General features: G+C 37.9%; 1 protein-coding gene across 2 annotated transcripts in view; it reads right to left on the bottom strand.

The window, feature by feature from the left end:
* Positions 1–17654, bottom strand: part of LOC117418020 (protein bicaudal C homolog 1-like) — a 103824-nt gene that overhangs the window by 47103 nt on the left and 39067 nt on the right. For both annotated transcript variants that reach the window (XM_034030528.3, XM_034030527.3), the window contains exon 2: positions 13431–13477. In XM_034030528.3, the coding sequence (XP_033886419.1) occupies positions 13431–13477 (47 nt within the window). The remainder of the gene's footprint in view (positions 1–13430; positions 13478–17654) is intronic.

The raw sequence follows: 17654 nt of genomic DNA on the forward strand, positions 1-17654 counted from the left end.
GATATATTAAAACAGAAAATGTGAATCTAGCTACTTGGAACTTATACTAGGCAGGAAAAATGGGAAAAATAAAAAAAATGTGAATCTAGTCGTTAGGAATTTATGAGGGTATTGTGAAACCAGCAAAAATCTGGACTATTAAATTGGGTGTGGTTGATGACACAAAACACAAATGCTTTAGTCCTTAATGTTGATTTTGGACAGTATGGTTTACATCATAATAAAGTACCTTCTCTTCCTGTGGACATTTTTAAAGACTTTGTTAACTCAAGCAAGCACACGGCACACATTAACTCAACATGTGCAGAGTGTTTCATTTCAGCTTTCTTAAGTTAGTCAGCACTCCAAAACCAAATTCAGGATGGAAAATATCTTCCTTTCGGGCCGTCTAATCTGCTCTGTTAACTCAAAAACTATGCCTGTTGATTACAAGAAAAGTCTGCTTTCCAAGTTAACGCTCCCTCGTGGCCCAAACATCTAATATTTTAAGATCTGCGTCATTTATTTCCAAACATCTGAAAAAGTCTACTGCAATTAGACTTCAATGGTCTGAGAATGCTACATCACATCATAAATGAACATATGACTGAATTAATTCAGCAAAAAAAAAAACAACAGTTATGAGTTTTAAGCATGTTGCTTTGTAATGTTAAAATGTGTGTTTTACTGTGGCTAGGTGACTATTCTACAGTTCAAGAGTCAACAGTCAAAACCGTTGGCTCGTCATCCTAACTTCCTGTAAGTCCACCGGGGGACCACATAGTTCAGCGTTGACTACCAAAATGTAAACCATATGTTTTGAGTTAAGAGATAAAGAAATCATAGTGTTTTTTTTAATAGGATGGGCGAGTCAGTTAAACAAAACAAACAAAACAAAAAGAAGGCATTTCTCAATTTGAATATTGTTAATTATTCACTATACTTACTAATTCACAAAGTTAAAAGTCACGAGTTATTTAAACAATGCTTTTTTAAAGTCCTGACATGAATAAAATAAGGTTTGACATTAATGAAGACTTAACTTAACAGTTTCATGAATATCAAATTAAACTTAAGACATATGGTATTGCGATTAAGAGAATCAGTTACAATACATGGACTGGTATTTAAAACTGGATTATGGCAAAAAGCAAACATAATATGATTAACTTTATCTAAAGACTCTAAACGATTAATTTGCGGCTGTGGATTCTTGCTTCCAAATCAAACTGAATCTGGTGTCTGGCCAACTTACCCATGTTTCCATTTTATAGTAGTCACCAGATGATTGTTTTATTTTGAAGGGATCTACTCAAAAGAAAAAAAGCATTTCTGATGGGGGTTGTTCTCTTATACTATTTTATAGCAAGGAGGGTCTTGGGGATTAATATATTAAATTACTATAATTATAAATCGTATGTGTCAACCTTTTTACAGCAAAACTATTTGCTGTCAAAAATGGATGCTATTTTTACTGATGAATTAATATTGAAACTCTAAAATAAGCATTATCTCAACTTAATGTCAGCAATAAGCCTTAGATCTTTAATGAAAATAAAAGGTCTACCTCCAGAATGCAGGCTTTTGTCCAAAGCGTTTTGTGTTTGCCATACTTAAATACTGCCAAGTTTCAGACCAGTGATCCAGGTTATGACAAAGAAATGCTCATTTCAAAACAATACATGGAGGTCCTCATTAGAGCTTTTAAAAAAAAAAAAAAAAAAAAAAAAAATTGTTTATTTGGCTGGTTAGATAATTTACTGGAATTAGAATTACTGGCTTTCATTATGGGCACATCTGCACTCATATTTTACAACAAAGTGCAGATGCAAGATGGAGTTACAGTATGAAGACTAAATATTTTTTCAAACCTCTGCACAAAAACAGACTGGATAGCACAGCATCAAAAGTTACATGTTGCTAACTTAAAAACAAACTTTTCAGTAAATTTTACAAAAAAAAAAAAAAACTAGAATAGGTGCCAATACCATGCTGCTTCAATTCCAGTTCTGGAAAAACCCTACCAATTACTTAGGAAACAACTCCATGCATTTCTACGGGTCAAAAATAGCTTGCAGAGACAGACCAGCTTATTACTGCACAAACCGGAAGAGCCAGAGACAGTGAGTAAGAGAATGAGCGACTATCTGTAAAACTCAAGAGACAACATCCAGGAACTCCGAAACAGAATCCCATATGTTCTTCAATGGCTAAAGGTTTTTTTTGTGTGTGAACTTGAAACACATGACATAAGGCTTTTTTATGGCCAACTTCTAAGTACATCTTGCCATGACACATCCATACAGCAACTTAAAAGTATGAAAGTGTGTGCGATTGTTAGAATTACTTTGTTTTTATGCACACACATACACACTTTGAAAGAGCAAGTAGCAGGGTTTCCGAAAAACATTCCACATCCCCACGTGTTGCTACAACCGTTTAAATAGGAGGCTGTGTGGTCCAGTGGTTAAAGAAAAGGGCTTGGAACCAGGAGGTCTCTGGTTCAAATCCCACCTCAGCCACTGACTCATTGTGTGACGCTGAGCAAGTCACTTAACATCCTTGTGCTCCGTCTTTCGGGTGAGACATAGTTGTAAGTGACACTGCAGCTGATGCATAGTTCACACACCCTAGTCTCTGTAAGTCGCCTTGGATAAAGGCGTCTGCTAAATAAACAAATAATAATAATAAATAACGTACCTGTAATTTTTATTTTCATTGTTAACATCCGACAACTTTTTGCACTTATAAAACGTTAGTCTGGTTCAAAGCTTTTTTCAAAATGGGTGCTCTAGTGCACTGGTGGCCATTTTGAAAAGAGCTTTGAAACAGACTTAACGTTATAAGTGCAAAACGTTGCCCAGATGTTAACAATTAAAAGAAATTGAAACGGTTGTAGCAACACGTGGGGACGTATAATGCTATATTTTTCGGAACCCCCACTACTTACTCTTTAAGGTGCTATGTAAACCTAACAAAATCTGGCCTGAAAAATAGAAGAATGTTTATAGGCTGAAATTCTGGATAGGATAATGATGTAAAATGTGACCCCATGCGGCAAGTAAGGCTTTAAAGTATTACAGTAAACTACGTTTTAAATCCTAAACAGACTCATATTTTACTAAACTGAAAATATATTATTTTGTCTGGTCTTGATACCTGCTGCAACTGAATACGGTATGTGAAAATCAATGTAACATTTTAACTAAATACAAAAGGAAAATATAAAATGACAATAAATACAAAACCATTTTTCATTGAAAATGTGAATGATAGTTTAACCGGTAAATGAACATCTTCACAAGGCTTAAACATTTAATCTATTAAATGTAGATTTCCAGCCACACTCAGACTGGCTCATACTTCAATTGTAATTTCTAGTCTCTCTAGTAGAGTCTCACTGGTTGCCAGACTTGAATTTTTTTCGACTCAAGAAGGGATACCGTCAGCCAAATGTCTCCCGAGATTGAAGACTGAAGTCTTGAGACTTAAAATAAATAAATAAATAAATAAATAAATAAATAAATAAATAATAAAAAAAAATCATGCCCAATAAGAAAAAAAAAAAAGACTGCCTCCAGTCTATAGCCTACACAGCACACAAGCACAATTTCACTTCTTTACCTGCTGCTTTGAGGGGGTCAAGTAACTTCAAAATGTTGAATTTCCAATGGATGCTTTTCTATCTATGAATGTCTGAATTCTAGTTAGGTCAGCCTGGTGCCAATCACTAACTCATATTGAACAAATGGAAAGAGAATAGATGCCAGGCACAGAGTTTTAATCAGAACAAAACTTTCCAATCTCTCTTCAATTCACTACTCTTATACCAGTGGTAGTTTGGATACCTTATAAATAAAACTTTTTAAAAAAGAAGCATGTGTGTGTGTGTGTGTGTGTGTGTGTGTGTGTGTGTGTGAGAGAGAGAAGGTACTGCAAAGCAGTTTCTACATTGCACACACTTGACTCTTATATCCCATATTAACATCTAGGGCATGTTGCTTGGTGTCTGGTATTTGAATAAAAAACATTTAATACACTGTCTAATATTGTAGTCTGCATGTAAGCAAATGCTTTTTCACTGCTTTTCTGCAAGTTCTTAATTCAAAAATTAAGAACTGAAGCATATTTGCGGTTTCCTCTTGAACAGATAAAAGGTGGTGAAAACCTACAATCAGAGTGCACAGATGAGCAATTGTAATCCAAACAAACTCCAATGGTATACTCCCTTAACTGCTAAAATATTCAGTCTGCTATTATCTTTATTTTTTTATACTATTAGGCTTCCAAGCCAAAGGCTGGGGAAGCCTGTTGTTATTGCTGTGTTTATTATTATTATTATTTTTCCACACAAACAACATCGCCGAGTTATGAAAACGCATATGTAAGTAGATGCCTATGGCTGGACAACCAGACTGATGTCCCCAAATGAAAAAGTCACATGGTACGACCACCATATTGGATCTCGTGGAAATTTGGGGAATTTTTCAAAACTCTTGCCGTTAAAAACAACTTAAGGTGGAACTATGACAATGGCAGCAGATAGTGCAGCAATGGCCTATAAAAAACATATGTTCAATCGAGGTCGATTGAACAATTACTTTGCCCGCTACGCTGGATTGGCGCCAAATATTCAACAATCTTCTTGTCTTAAACCGCAACGTGAAATCGACACCTAAATTGGCATGCATGTTCATGACCAGGTCCTTTCTACCGTTTGTAAAATCCATGCTTTTTCGTTACAAAACATGGCCGCGGCGCGCAAATAACCGTTTCACGGTGGCTCTATTTTCATACATTCGTGCATAAATCCAAGGTGCAATACACTACAGTCATGAAACTTTATTTGACCAGAGAGACTCACGTGAAGTACTGGTGATATGAAAATGACACATTTTGGTCACATGGTTTGGCGGCCATATTGATAATTGTAAAAAAACTTTTGCAACCCATAACACGAACACCATTGCACTTATGCTATTCAATGTCAACACAATTGCACAGACCATTGGAAAGTAATAACTGCTGAAGTTTGAAACAGATTGCTCACACGGCGCGGAGGCCATATTGGAATTTACGTTGAAATTTTAACTCCTAGGGTGTGCCGACAGGGTCATAGTTATAATGGAACACGTATAGGAAGTTATATGTGCTCTAAAAATGTCATCGCCCGTGACCTCTGACCTCTCAAAGGTCAAACGTGATGCACAACATCGTCAACATACGCAACTCGCTATAAAACTGCCTATAACTTTTTATCCGTTGCACCAAAATGCACAAAATTTGACACGGATGTAGAGCACTATGGGATGTTGTGCCATGGTCAAAATGGCGGCCGTTGGTCACATGGTGTGGCAGCCATCTTGGATTTAATGAAAATTGAGCAATTTTCAAAAGTCTTCTCATGAACGGTAAATACCACAGCTCTGAAATATGTTGTACATAGTGCGCTTAAATTTCACGATAACTGCTTGGAAGCCGTAAAGTTGCTTGCAACTCTAGTTATTATTATTATTATTATTATTATTATTATTATTATTATTATTAATAAGGCAGTACAAGTTTGTTTGTAACATGTGTAGCTCTATTTTTCATGCAATAATCACATGGAGAATAACCAAATATTTTGGCTACCATTTAGGTTTCAGGCATTGCAATTTAATTGCATGGCATTTTCTTAATTACTAAACCATAACCTTGTCACAATTACCAGACACAGACAGACAGACAACCGACAGGTCTTTATCAATCCAAATATTTCAGTGTTAAAATATCTCACACTAGGAGTGCCACTGTGTTTTTTCAACCTTTATTCAGGAGCGCCAGAACTAGACAGAGCGCTATTAATTAAAATAAAATAATCTAGTCTTACTGTTGCCACGTGTGGGAGGATATATGAACTTTGTCATTGTCAAAGTGGAAAAACAACAAACTAAAAAATGACTTGTTTTTCTTATTTAAAACTAATCCTATATTTTGATCTCTGGTTTGCTGAAGCAGTCATTATAGTATACTACAACAATGACACAGTCGCACGATGGCTCTCCGAGTGTTTATTTCTACTGTTAAATATTTACAGTCAATTTCTTTCTTGGCGCAATGCCCCCCATTTAATATCCCATTTTAATGTATAATGATACATACTGTTAATGTGGGCATTGGAAATGAGGAATATAAAATGATAGAACTGGCATCAAGGTAGCAAGTGTTAAATTGGAAATACTTTAACCCTGCACAACCACTAGCAGTGCTCATGTCCATTAATGGATTAGTTTGTTAGTCAGTGTCTGTATGTGCTGCGTCCAATCCACTTTTTTTTTTTATGTATTTTTTTTTTTTTTTAACCAAGCTAAACTCACAACATAAGAGACATCACCACTTAAAACTACATTAATATAAAGAAAAGCAGAACTTGTGTGCATTCAATTGGTTTCTAAAACAGCTGAAAACAAAAGTTATTGCTCAAATGACACAACACATATACTGTACACCACCCCCACCCAGTCAGGAAGAACATTATCCATATGCTTTAATAGTGTCCTTGTTGGACCACTTTTACCTTAGTGTTTCCAATGAGAAATTCAGTGTTAAAGCCAGCAACTGAATAAACTTATTATTATTATTATTTTTTTTAGTATTAAGATATTCAACTGTTTGCATTTTGAGTAAGTTACATATTTTAAATAAAAACAATAATGCATACTCGATTTTGCATTATAGAAAATAATTTACCTCTGGGGACAAATTATTAGCCATTATAAAACTTCAAAAAAACAGAAAACCTCAACAGCAGAATCATGTCATGCCGACTAAGAGGCATAACATTTTTCATTTTTCCTATAAAATGGGCTGTGTTTTTACAGGTCACTTCCATTTGCTGAACCTGTACTCTAATGTAAAATATTGATCTGAAGCCAGATTCTGAGGGTTTTTTTCTGTCTGGGATCTAGCTCATGAGGAGCTCCTGCTATCTAGAACTACGCAGCAGAATTGAATCCAGGCAGGCAAAACTGAAAATAAAAAGCTTACTGTCACCAACAAGGAGTTATTATGTATAAAAAAAAAATAAAAAAAAGTGTAAGATTACTAAATCAGTATTTTTGGAAGAAAACCACTCTGAGTTAAATTATAGACTGGACACTAGTTCCAAAGTATTCACAAATCTCACATTTCATATAAGTGTAACTCTCAATTGAATGTAAATTAATGGAAGTAAGACCTCTGACAAACTGATTTCTAAAACAGCGAATGCATTAACGGTCAGAAATTCACCAAAACCGAATAGCTGATACACATTAAAAAGGTCTGGATTACAGCAATAAATGACAAAGCTATTCAAATTGATTTATGAGGAATACGATCAAATTGTGCAGTGTGTAGGCCCTTTCATATAAAATGTATGCACAGGCCTTTAGCAATAGCTAGTTAATGCAAGGCTGTAGGCTACTTAGATGGAACAAATCTAGACTGAAAAATTAACCAAACAGTGATTGTTCGTAACAGGTCTATGAAGTCTATTCTGCTGATAAGAGCTTTTTTAGTTACTAAACTGGTTAAAAAGGAGGCAGAGTGTATTTGCTAGGGACGTAACTTCTTTTTAAGGTCATGTGTTCAGTAGGGTGTCACATGGATTGCAGCTAGGACCCCTGCTCTTTCCTGTTTACGTAAATGACAAACTGTGCATACGCCATGAATTCTGCAGCCAGGGAAAACCAAATGGATTTAGACTGTGTACAGAACGGTGCTGAAACATGGGAAATTAAACACAAATGTTAAATAATGTAAAGTGTTGCATCTCAGACCCAAAAAGTAAGGATTCAAATAATAAATGGGTGGCACTAGAACTTGCTGATTATGAAAAAACACCTTGGTTTTGTATTAGACTCATTACTGCCAGCAGCAAGGCAGTGTGGTTTGCAAATTAAAAAGACTAACAGAATGTTTGGCTATACAAAGTGTAGAGTGCAAATTAAAAGGAGGTGGTGTGCACTTCGAATAAACTGTTCAATTGCGGTCTCTGCACTACAAAAATGACATTGCAGCCAGGGGAGATAAGGGAACTGGACCTGTTTAGCCTAGAATAAAGAAGGGCTAAAGGAGACTAAATTAAAAAATGTAAAATCCTAAATGAAGATGACAAAGTTAAACCTAGTCATGGATGCATGCTGGCAATGTCACTTGTATTTAAGAAACTTTTTATTTATTTATTTATTTATTTTTTATAGTGTATTTGAAGTCAAACAAGAGCCAATAGTTTCTTGGCAGGGAAGTCGGGTGCCTGGTAAAGTCACCTTAAAATGTACTGTTTTGTTATTTTAGACAGAATCTCCTTTTAAAAATGGTTGTTTAAAACTATTATTATTATTATTATTATTATTATTTATTTCTTAGCAGACGCCCTTATCCAGGGCGACTTACAATCGCAAGCAAATACAAATACATTCAAGTGTTACAATATAAGTCATACAATAAGAACAAGAAATACAATAATTCTCAAGTGTGACAAACCACAATTCAATAATACAGCAGATAATAGTGAAAGTTACATCAGGATATGATTAAGTAGTGATAGTTACATCAGGATATGATTAAGTACAAAATACTACAGATTAAACACTTGGGAGATTACAATATTCTGAGGTACAGGATTAAATGCAGTAAAATAGGGGGCAGATAAGAGCAAAATAAAGCATATTTAAATGAAGGGTGATAGTGTCCCAGGATACAACAGAGGAGTTCTACAGGTGCTGTTTGAAGAGGTGAGTCTTAAGGAGGCGCCGGAATGTGGTCAGGGACTGGGCAGTCCTGACATCTGTAGGAAGGTCATTCCACCACTGCGGAGCAAGGGTGGAGAAGGAGCGGGCTCGGGAGGCAGGGGAGCGTAGCGGAGGTAGAGCCAGTCTTCTAGTGCAGGCGGAGCGGAGAGGTCGAGTGGGGGTGTAGGGAGAGATGAGGGTCTGGAGGTAGCTGGGTGCAGTCTGATCAAGGCATCTGTAGGCTAGTACAAGAGTCTTGAACTGGATGCGAGCGGTGATCGGGAGCCAGTGGAGCGAGCGGAGTAGTGGAGTAGCGTGGGCGAAGCGAGGTAGAGAGAAAACCAGGCGAGCAGCAGAGTTCTGGATGAGCTGGAGCGGACGGGTGGCGGACGCAGGGAGGCCAGCCAGGAGGGAGTTGCAGTAGTCTAGGCGGGAGAGTACCAGGGCCTGGACCAGGAGCTGGGTAGCATAGTTGGTGAGGAAGGGTCGGATTCTTCGGATGTTGCTCAGGAAGAATCTGCAAGTGCGTGCCAGAGTGGAGATGTGCTGGGAATAAGAGAGGCAGGGGTCCAGGGTGACTCCAAGGTTTTTAGCTGAGGAAGAGGGAGAGAGTGTGGTAGATTCCAGAGGAACAGAGATAGAGAGATCAGAGGAGGGGGAGGAGGAGGGAAAGAAAAGGAGGTCAGATTTAGAGAGGTTGAGTGTGAGGTGATGCGAGTGCATCCAGGAGGAAATAGCAGACAGACAGGTAGAGATACGGGAGGAGATGGTGGAGTCAGAGGTGGGGAAGGAGAGGAAAATCTGAGCATCATCAGCATAGAAATGGTATGAGAAACCATAGGATGCGATGAGGGGGCCCAGGGAGCGGGTGTAGAGAGAGAACAGGAGAGGACCCAAGACTGACCCTTGGGGGACTCCAGTCAAGAGAGGGTGAGGTGTGGAGGTTGCTCCACGCCAGGTTACCTGGTAAGTGCGGTTGGAGAGGTAGGAGGAGAACCAGGCCAGAGCAGTGCCAGAGATCCCCAGGTCAGCAAGAGATGATAGTAGAATAGAGTGATCAACAGTGTCAAAGGCAGCAGAGAGGTCGAGGAGAATTAGGACAGAGGAGAGAGAGGCAGCTCGGGCACACTTAAGTGAGTTGGTGACAGAGAGAAGGGCGGTTTCAGTGGAGTGAGCAGAGCGGAAGCCAGATTGGAGAGGGTCAAGCAGAGAGTGGTTGGACAGGAAAGCAGAGAGCTGGCGGTGTACAGTCCGCTCGAGGGTTTTGGAGAGGAAGGGTAGGAGGGAGACAGGACGGTAGCTCTGGAGGGAGGTGGGGTCGAGGGTAGGTTTTTTGAGGAGGGGAGTGATAGAGGCTTTTTTGAAGGCAGAGGGGAAGATGCCAGAAAGTAGAGAGGTGTTGAGGAGGGAGGAGATGAAGGGGAGTAGAGCAGGAGCAGCAGCTTGAAAGAGGTGAGTGGGGAGGGGGTCCAAGGCACACGTGGTGGGTTTGTGACCCTGGAGCAGGGAGGAGAGGTCAGAGTCTGAGAGGGGCAAGAAGGTGGAGAGGGAGGGCGAGTTAGTAGGGGATGTAGTGGGTGTAGGGGTTGGAGCAGGAGGGGGTGCGGGGGAGGGAGAGGTGTTAAAGAGTTTGCGGATATCTGAGATTTTAGAAGAGAAGAAGGAGGCAAAGTCGTCAGGGGAGATAGAGGAGGGAGGAGGAGGGAGGGGAGGGTTTAGGAGGGAGGCCAATGGGGCAGTGAATGGATAAATCAGGTTATAGATACGAAGTTTAGACTGATGATTCCTGATATCCAATTAATATCTGTACTGGATAGGTAGTCTGGTTGCAGTTAATCACAGAGTGAATTTAAACTTACATACAGGAATTTATTAAAAGTAGCAAGTGAAAAGATTAATTCTCCAAAAAAGCATCTACAGCTTTCTATCCCAAAAGCTGGTAGAAATAAATCCATGCTGCATTAAAAATGTTTTTTTTTAGTTCTGTATGAAGAGAATAATAATGGCACATGAACTTTCACTGCATATGTTTTTCATTTAAGAGTTCCTGTTGCAGCTAATACCACAGATTCTCTTGGAAATTAAATGATTTCTCCCTAGACTGAGAAATAATTTTAATAAACAAACTATACTAGCAACATTGTGCATGTGCTGATGGGGAAAAACAAAGCTTGTGTATGTATCAGATATCAGGACTGCTCAGTCCCTGATCACCTTCCGGCACCTCCTCAAGACACACCTGTTCAGACAGCATCTGTAAACCTGACACCCTGCTTGATGAGATTCTGGGACCAATAAGCTACTAACAACCAAACAAGCAAGATGGGCCAAATGGCCTCCTCTCGTTTGTAAACTTTCTTATGTTCTTATGTAACTCTCGACTACACTGGACTATATGGCACCCAATTGTACCAGTACTTGCATCAGCTTGTACTTGCACTGAACTGCTCCATACCTTCTACTGCTACTCTTAACTATAACTACTTCCTGTATCTTGTATTTTGATTTTATTCTTATAGGTATCCGTATTCACATTTATTTGTAATTGCTCTTATTTGAAATCATTCTCATCCATTTATCATACTTACCACGTGCTCATACTGGACTTTACTCGTATAAGCAAATATTTTTACAATAAGCTAACTGCTCTTCGTCGAACTCGCTCTTAAATCTAATTATTTACTGTATGCTTTATTTTGCTCTTATTTGAATTTGATCTTATTTTCTACTGATTTTATTGTACTTTTTAACTGCTGTTATTTGTAATATGATATTCTGTAATGTGATCTTTTGTAACAATTGTAAGTTGCCCTGGATAAGGGTGTCTACTAATAAATAATAATAATAATAATAAATAATAATAATAATAATAATAATAATAATAATAATAATAATAATAACGCCCACAGACGTACTTTCCCAATACCGCCCATCCTAAAGAGTCTTACTGCGCTTAGAAAATGGTCAACAAATACGAAAGAAAAGTTTTGTGGTTAAAAACTTGAACAAAGTAGTGGATCAAAGATATCTGTCCAGGTGAAAAGGCACTTATGCTGGTACTTTTTATTTCCTGATCATCTGTTGAAAACTTGTCTATTGTATAATAATAATTACATTAAAAACAATACATTAAAAAAAACCACCCAAATGAGCAAAATTACAAAGAAATATAAACATGGATAACTGGGGAACCCTAATTATAAGCCAATATAAACCATAACCGACCTCTGGCAAAGGGTGGGTTTTTTTTTTGTCTCATATAATCTGTTCTGGTCAAAATAAATAAAGTAAAATACGGGAATGTGTTTCAAATTCTTTGTCTTTCTCTTGTCTGGGTCTGGAGCATTTAGCCTGAAATATGGCCCTCCACCCAATGGACGGTGTAAAAATAAACACATAATCAACTGCTAAATGCAGGAAGAGATGCATCAATATAGAATTTGAACAGGTAGTCCGGAAGTCAAAAAGCACAGTCTCTGCATTACTTAATAAAACAAATGTCAAAAGTGCATTATGATTGGGCACACACAGATTATTTTGATAGGTTAGAAAAATAAATCTACAACCAGGAATAAATTTGGAGCTATTCAGATACAAGGATACACTTTCCTTTTACTTTTAGGTGTCAGAGTCAGAGACGCAGGAAGCAGGAATTATTTGCGTATAGCTGCAGTTCATATTTGTATATCTGAACCATATCAATTCTCCTAAAATGTAATTATAAAAAAATCGCCCCAAAAAACTCCAGTAATTTAACAATGCTTAATTTTAATTAGAATCATTTTGAGTCGTGGTGGTGTTAGTAGTGCTGAGCCTATTAATGCAGGTTAATAAAAATTGGTATATTGGTATCACATGATATGCATCCAATTTATGTCGCTTTGCTACAGCATCACCCTTTACACACAACCTAAACAATATACAGTCATCACATTTTCAAACCTGTGAATGGAGTGAATGACAAATCGTGTGGTTTCAATATTACTCGCCATTTTAAGATTTTTCGGGGAAATTTTTTTTTTTTAATTTGTATTCTTAATTTTGGAACAACAGCCTCAAAACAGGAAACTGTTTCTAATAAAGAACATATATGTTTTGACAGTGTTCCATTAGAACCAAGTCCGTTTCCTACATATCTTCAATATACTGTGTATTACTTCATCATTTAACCATACTACAGTATACACAAGACCATAGATTGGAACCTAGTTAGTTGGTAATTTCAGCACGTCTGGAAAGAGATTACAGAACAAACAAGGTCATCTATCAAATTATTGTTTAATGCAGTTCTACGTTACCTTTTTGGAATGCTCTATTTTAGACTTACTATTCCAACATGGCCAGCTACCACACCATAATACTAGCTACACCTAGGCTTTATATTTTATTTTGTACCATTTTGTATTCTTTTCTAGTCAAATAATGAACATTGAGTGGTACTTACTAAAAATTAAAATATGGATTTGAAACACAGACAATCACATTGCTACAGCACAACACACACACACATAGCAAAAAAAATGAAATTATTATTTATTTTTTTTAAACAAAAACGCCATTCGTGTGGTATAAAAACAACAAAGGAACAATGGATTAAATACACACAGATCACACCAGAGGAAAGCTTGTAATTGAATACATTTTCCAGCTGTGTATTCAGACCAGACAGCACAATTCTATTTATTTTGCAAATACCTTCTGAAAGAAATCCTCTCCACCGTTGACCTTCCCCTCTGTGGCAGCTGTAAAGATGAAAATAAAAGATACATTTACTTTCCAATGTTAGGTTACACCGATGTCCACAGTTAAAAATGTAATTAGAATATTTGTGAAGCCTCTTTAAATGGCAGCGATTTCAGATGTTCTGATAATGGGCCACAGAAGGCATATTACTTTCCAGCTATGTCTGCAGCAATTATATTACTTTAAAAAAAGACTGCCCTGATTACACAGTTTCAGTATTTTTCCCAATAATACTACAGTGGTCAGCAGTATTGAATGGATCTTTCCTCGACCTGTGAATTATTCAAATTATTTAGTCATTTAGCAGACACATTTATCTAAAGCGAATTACAGAGACTTGGGATCAAACTATGCAGCATCACAACTGAGCTGCAGAGTTACTTGCAACAGAATGTCTCATCCGAAGGACGGGACGTAAAACCATGTAAAGATGTGTAAAGATATGCAGTGTTGAAAGTGTCAAGTAATATTTTAAAAGTTTTTTTTTTTTTAAAGTTATAACACTATGTAACCAACATTTTGCAGGTACTTCCATTGGTTATATTATAATAGCTTGATTACCTTTTAGCTACATGTATTTGGGTTCCCATAAATTTCAATTAGGATTTCAGAATATACAAATTAAAAGTTAAATGCTGATTAGTCTCAAGCAGTAAGAGTTATTGTTTTTGTGCTAGAGATAGCGGATTCAGTTCCCACAGCCAGCTTGGCACCCCTCAGGTAAGTATGATATACTGTACACAGAAATTAAATGTGGCTCCCTGCTGGTTTGATAGATGTACAGTTTAATGGCAGGTCAAGCGCTCCTCTTAGTTCCATTATGAATGCCCCCTTCATGAAAAATGGCTTATCAACAATGTTAACAGCACATGTGCTTATTAAATTAAGAAGCAATACTCTAGCTCAGTATTAAATTGATGATGTGTAAAATTGCAAACAACAAATACCTTCCATTTACACACAGGAGCGTTGACTTTGTTAAGAACATATTCTGTGGTATATATTGCATGATGTACCGGGACTCACAATTCCAGCACACACGTTAACCGAACTACGACAGCCACTCGAGATGACTTTAAAACTCAAAACTGCAGTGGTTACCAAACAAACAATAACAATTATTTGCTCATACACATTGCATTTGTAATTGCATTTATAAATGTAATATGTCAATGTTTGAATGAATTTCTAGGACAGTCACTCATTCTGCTCATCTGCAATATTCAGAACACACACAGATATATATATGTGTGTGTGTGTGTGTGCGTGTGTGTGCAGCTATGCTCAAGATCATACACCCACACACACTGGCCTGTGAGATGGACACAGAGCCATACAAAAGGGTGAAGTTTGTGCCATTCATGTGAAAGACAAATGTCTGTCAGATGTACAGTAGCATATGCTTTACACCTACAACAAAAGTATTTCAAGGTCTCACGAGCACTCTTAAAGACTGTTCCTTAATCTGTAACGTTTACACTGAAAAGAAATGAGTTACCTAATAACTGGAGTAAACACAGTAGAACTGAAGCCTAGTGTAAAGTATGTTACAATGTCAGTGTCATCTACAGTATGTTCATGAACTATTTTTGTCCTAATAATGGAGACGATGGTTGGTTGAAGATTGAGCTTACATACAGTGCCTTGCGAAAGTATTCGGCCCCCTTGAACTTTGCGACCTTTTGCCACATTTCAGGCTTCAAACATAAAGATATGAAACTGTAATTTTTTGTGAAGAATCAACAACAAGTGGGACACAATCATGAAGTGGAACGAAATTTATTGGATATTTCAAACTTTTTTAACAAATAAAAAACTGAAAAATTGGGCGTGCAAAATTATTCAGCCCCTTTACTTTCAGTGCAGCAAACTCTCTCCAGAAGTTCAGTGAGGATCTCTGAATGATCCAATGTTGACCTAAATGACTAATGATGATAAATAGAATCCACCTGTGTGTAATCAAGTCTCCGTATAAATGCACCTGCACTGTGATAGTCTCAGAGGTCCGTTTAAAGCGCAGAGAGCATCATGAAGAACAAGGAACACACCAGGCAGGTCCGAGATACTGTTGTGGAGAAGTTTAAAGCCGGATTTGGATACAAAAAGATTTCCCAAGCTTTAAACATCCCAAGGAGCACTGTGCAAGCGATAATATTGAAATGGAAGGAGTATCAGACCACTGCAAATCTACCAAGACCTGGCCGTCCCTCTAAACTTTCAGCTCATACAAGGAGAAGACTGATCAGAGATGCAGCCAAGAGGCCCATGATCACTCTGGATGAACTGCAGAGATCTACAGCTGAGGTGGGAGACTCTGTCCATAGGACAACAATCAGTCGTATACTGCACAAATCTGGCCTTTATGGAAGAGTGGCAAGAAGAAAGCCATTTCTTAAAGATACCCATAAAAAGTGTCGTTTACAGTTTGCCACAAGCCACCTGGGAGACACACCAAACATGTGGAAGAAGGTGCTCTGGTCAGATGAAACCAAAATCGAACTTTTTGGCAACAATGCAAAACGTTATGTTTGGCGTAAAAGCAACACAGCTCATCACCCTGAACACACCATCCCCACTGTCAAACATGGTGGTGGCAGCATCATGGTTTGGGCCTGCTTTTCTTCAGCAGGGACAGGGAAGATGGTTAAAATTGATGGGAAGATGGATGGAGCCAAATACAGGACCATTCTGGAAGAAAACCTGATGGAGTCTGCAAAAGACCTGAGACTGGGACGGAGATTTGTCTTCCAACAAGACAATGATCCAAAACATAAAGCAAAATCTACAATGGAATGGTTCACAAATAAACATATCCAGGTGTTAGAATGGCCAAGTCAAAGTCCAGACCTGAATCCAATCGAGAATCTGTGGAAAGAACTGAAAACTGCTGTTCACAAATGCTCTCCATCCAACCTCACTGAGCTCGAGCTGTTTTGCAAGGAGGAATGGGCAAAAATTTCAGTCTCTCGATGTGCAAAACTGATAGAGACATACCCCAAGCGACTTACAGCTGTAATCGCAGCAAAAGGTGGCGCTACAAAGTATTAACTTAAGGGGGCTGAATAATTTTGCACGCCCAATTTTTCAGTTTTTTATTTGTTAAAAAAGTTTGAAATATCCAATAAATTTTGTTCCACTTCATGATTGTGTCCCACTTGTTGTTGATTCTTCACAAAAAATTACAGTTTCATATCTTTATGTTTGAAGCCTGAAATGTGGCAAAAGGTCGCAAAGTTCAAGGGGGCCGAATACTTTCGCAAGGCACTGTACACAATATCAATTACACCTGACACATATGCTTGTAATTACTCCCCCACAGAAATATCTGCAGCTGGTTTCACTGAAAGCACATGCTAACGAAACAGTTAGAAAGTATGTGTTTCTGAAGCACATGCTTTCTGATTGATATGAAAGTAGTACGTTTACAGCTCCCACCTCTTCTGCAAATAGACAGATGATGGGAATGGAGCTCGAGTTGTCAAAATGTCAACAGGCTTTGAAACTAATTCATGAAGAACCTACTTTAAAACAGAAACTTAACAGCAAAAACAAACGTATCCTTACGTGAAGACAGAGCCTCTGGCAGTAGGGCTGAAATGCAGGCCAAAAATACACACTCAGTTTAAATGCAGGCATAACTAGAACCACATACGAATACAATGTAACCATAACAACTTTCCACATATGAGCATGCCTATGGTAACAGACCACATTTCATCTATATGTCATGTCAGAGTGTATGTGTGTAAATGATATCAGACAGACCATGTGTAATATGATATCCCTAATAGATCATATAGACAAGCCATACTTCTCTATGAAGGAAGGTACTAAAGATGAAATCAAGCAATAATAATACAAAACGAGAAGAGGCCATTCAGCCCATCTTGCTCGTTTGGTCGTTAGTAACTTATTGATCGCAGAATCTCATCAAGCAACTTCTTCAATAACATTACTGGGGAGTTGGTTCCAGACTCCCACAATTCTCTGTGGGAAAAAGTGCTTCCTATTTTCTGTTCTGAATGCACCTTTATCTAATCTCCATTTGTGACCCCTGGTGCTTGGTTCTTTTTTTCAGGTCGAAAAAGTCCCCTGGGTCAACATTGTCAATACCTTTTAGAATTTTGAATGCTTGAATCAGATCACCGCCTAGTCTTCTTTGTTCAAGACTGATCA

This window comes from Acipenser ruthenus, chromosome 13 (assembly GCF_902713425.1).
Source record: "Acipenser ruthenus chromosome 13, fAciRut3.2 maternal haplotype, whole genome shotgun sequence".
NCBI lineage: Eukaryota > Metazoa > Chordata > Actinopteri > Acipenseriformes > Acipenseridae > Acipenser > Acipenser ruthenus.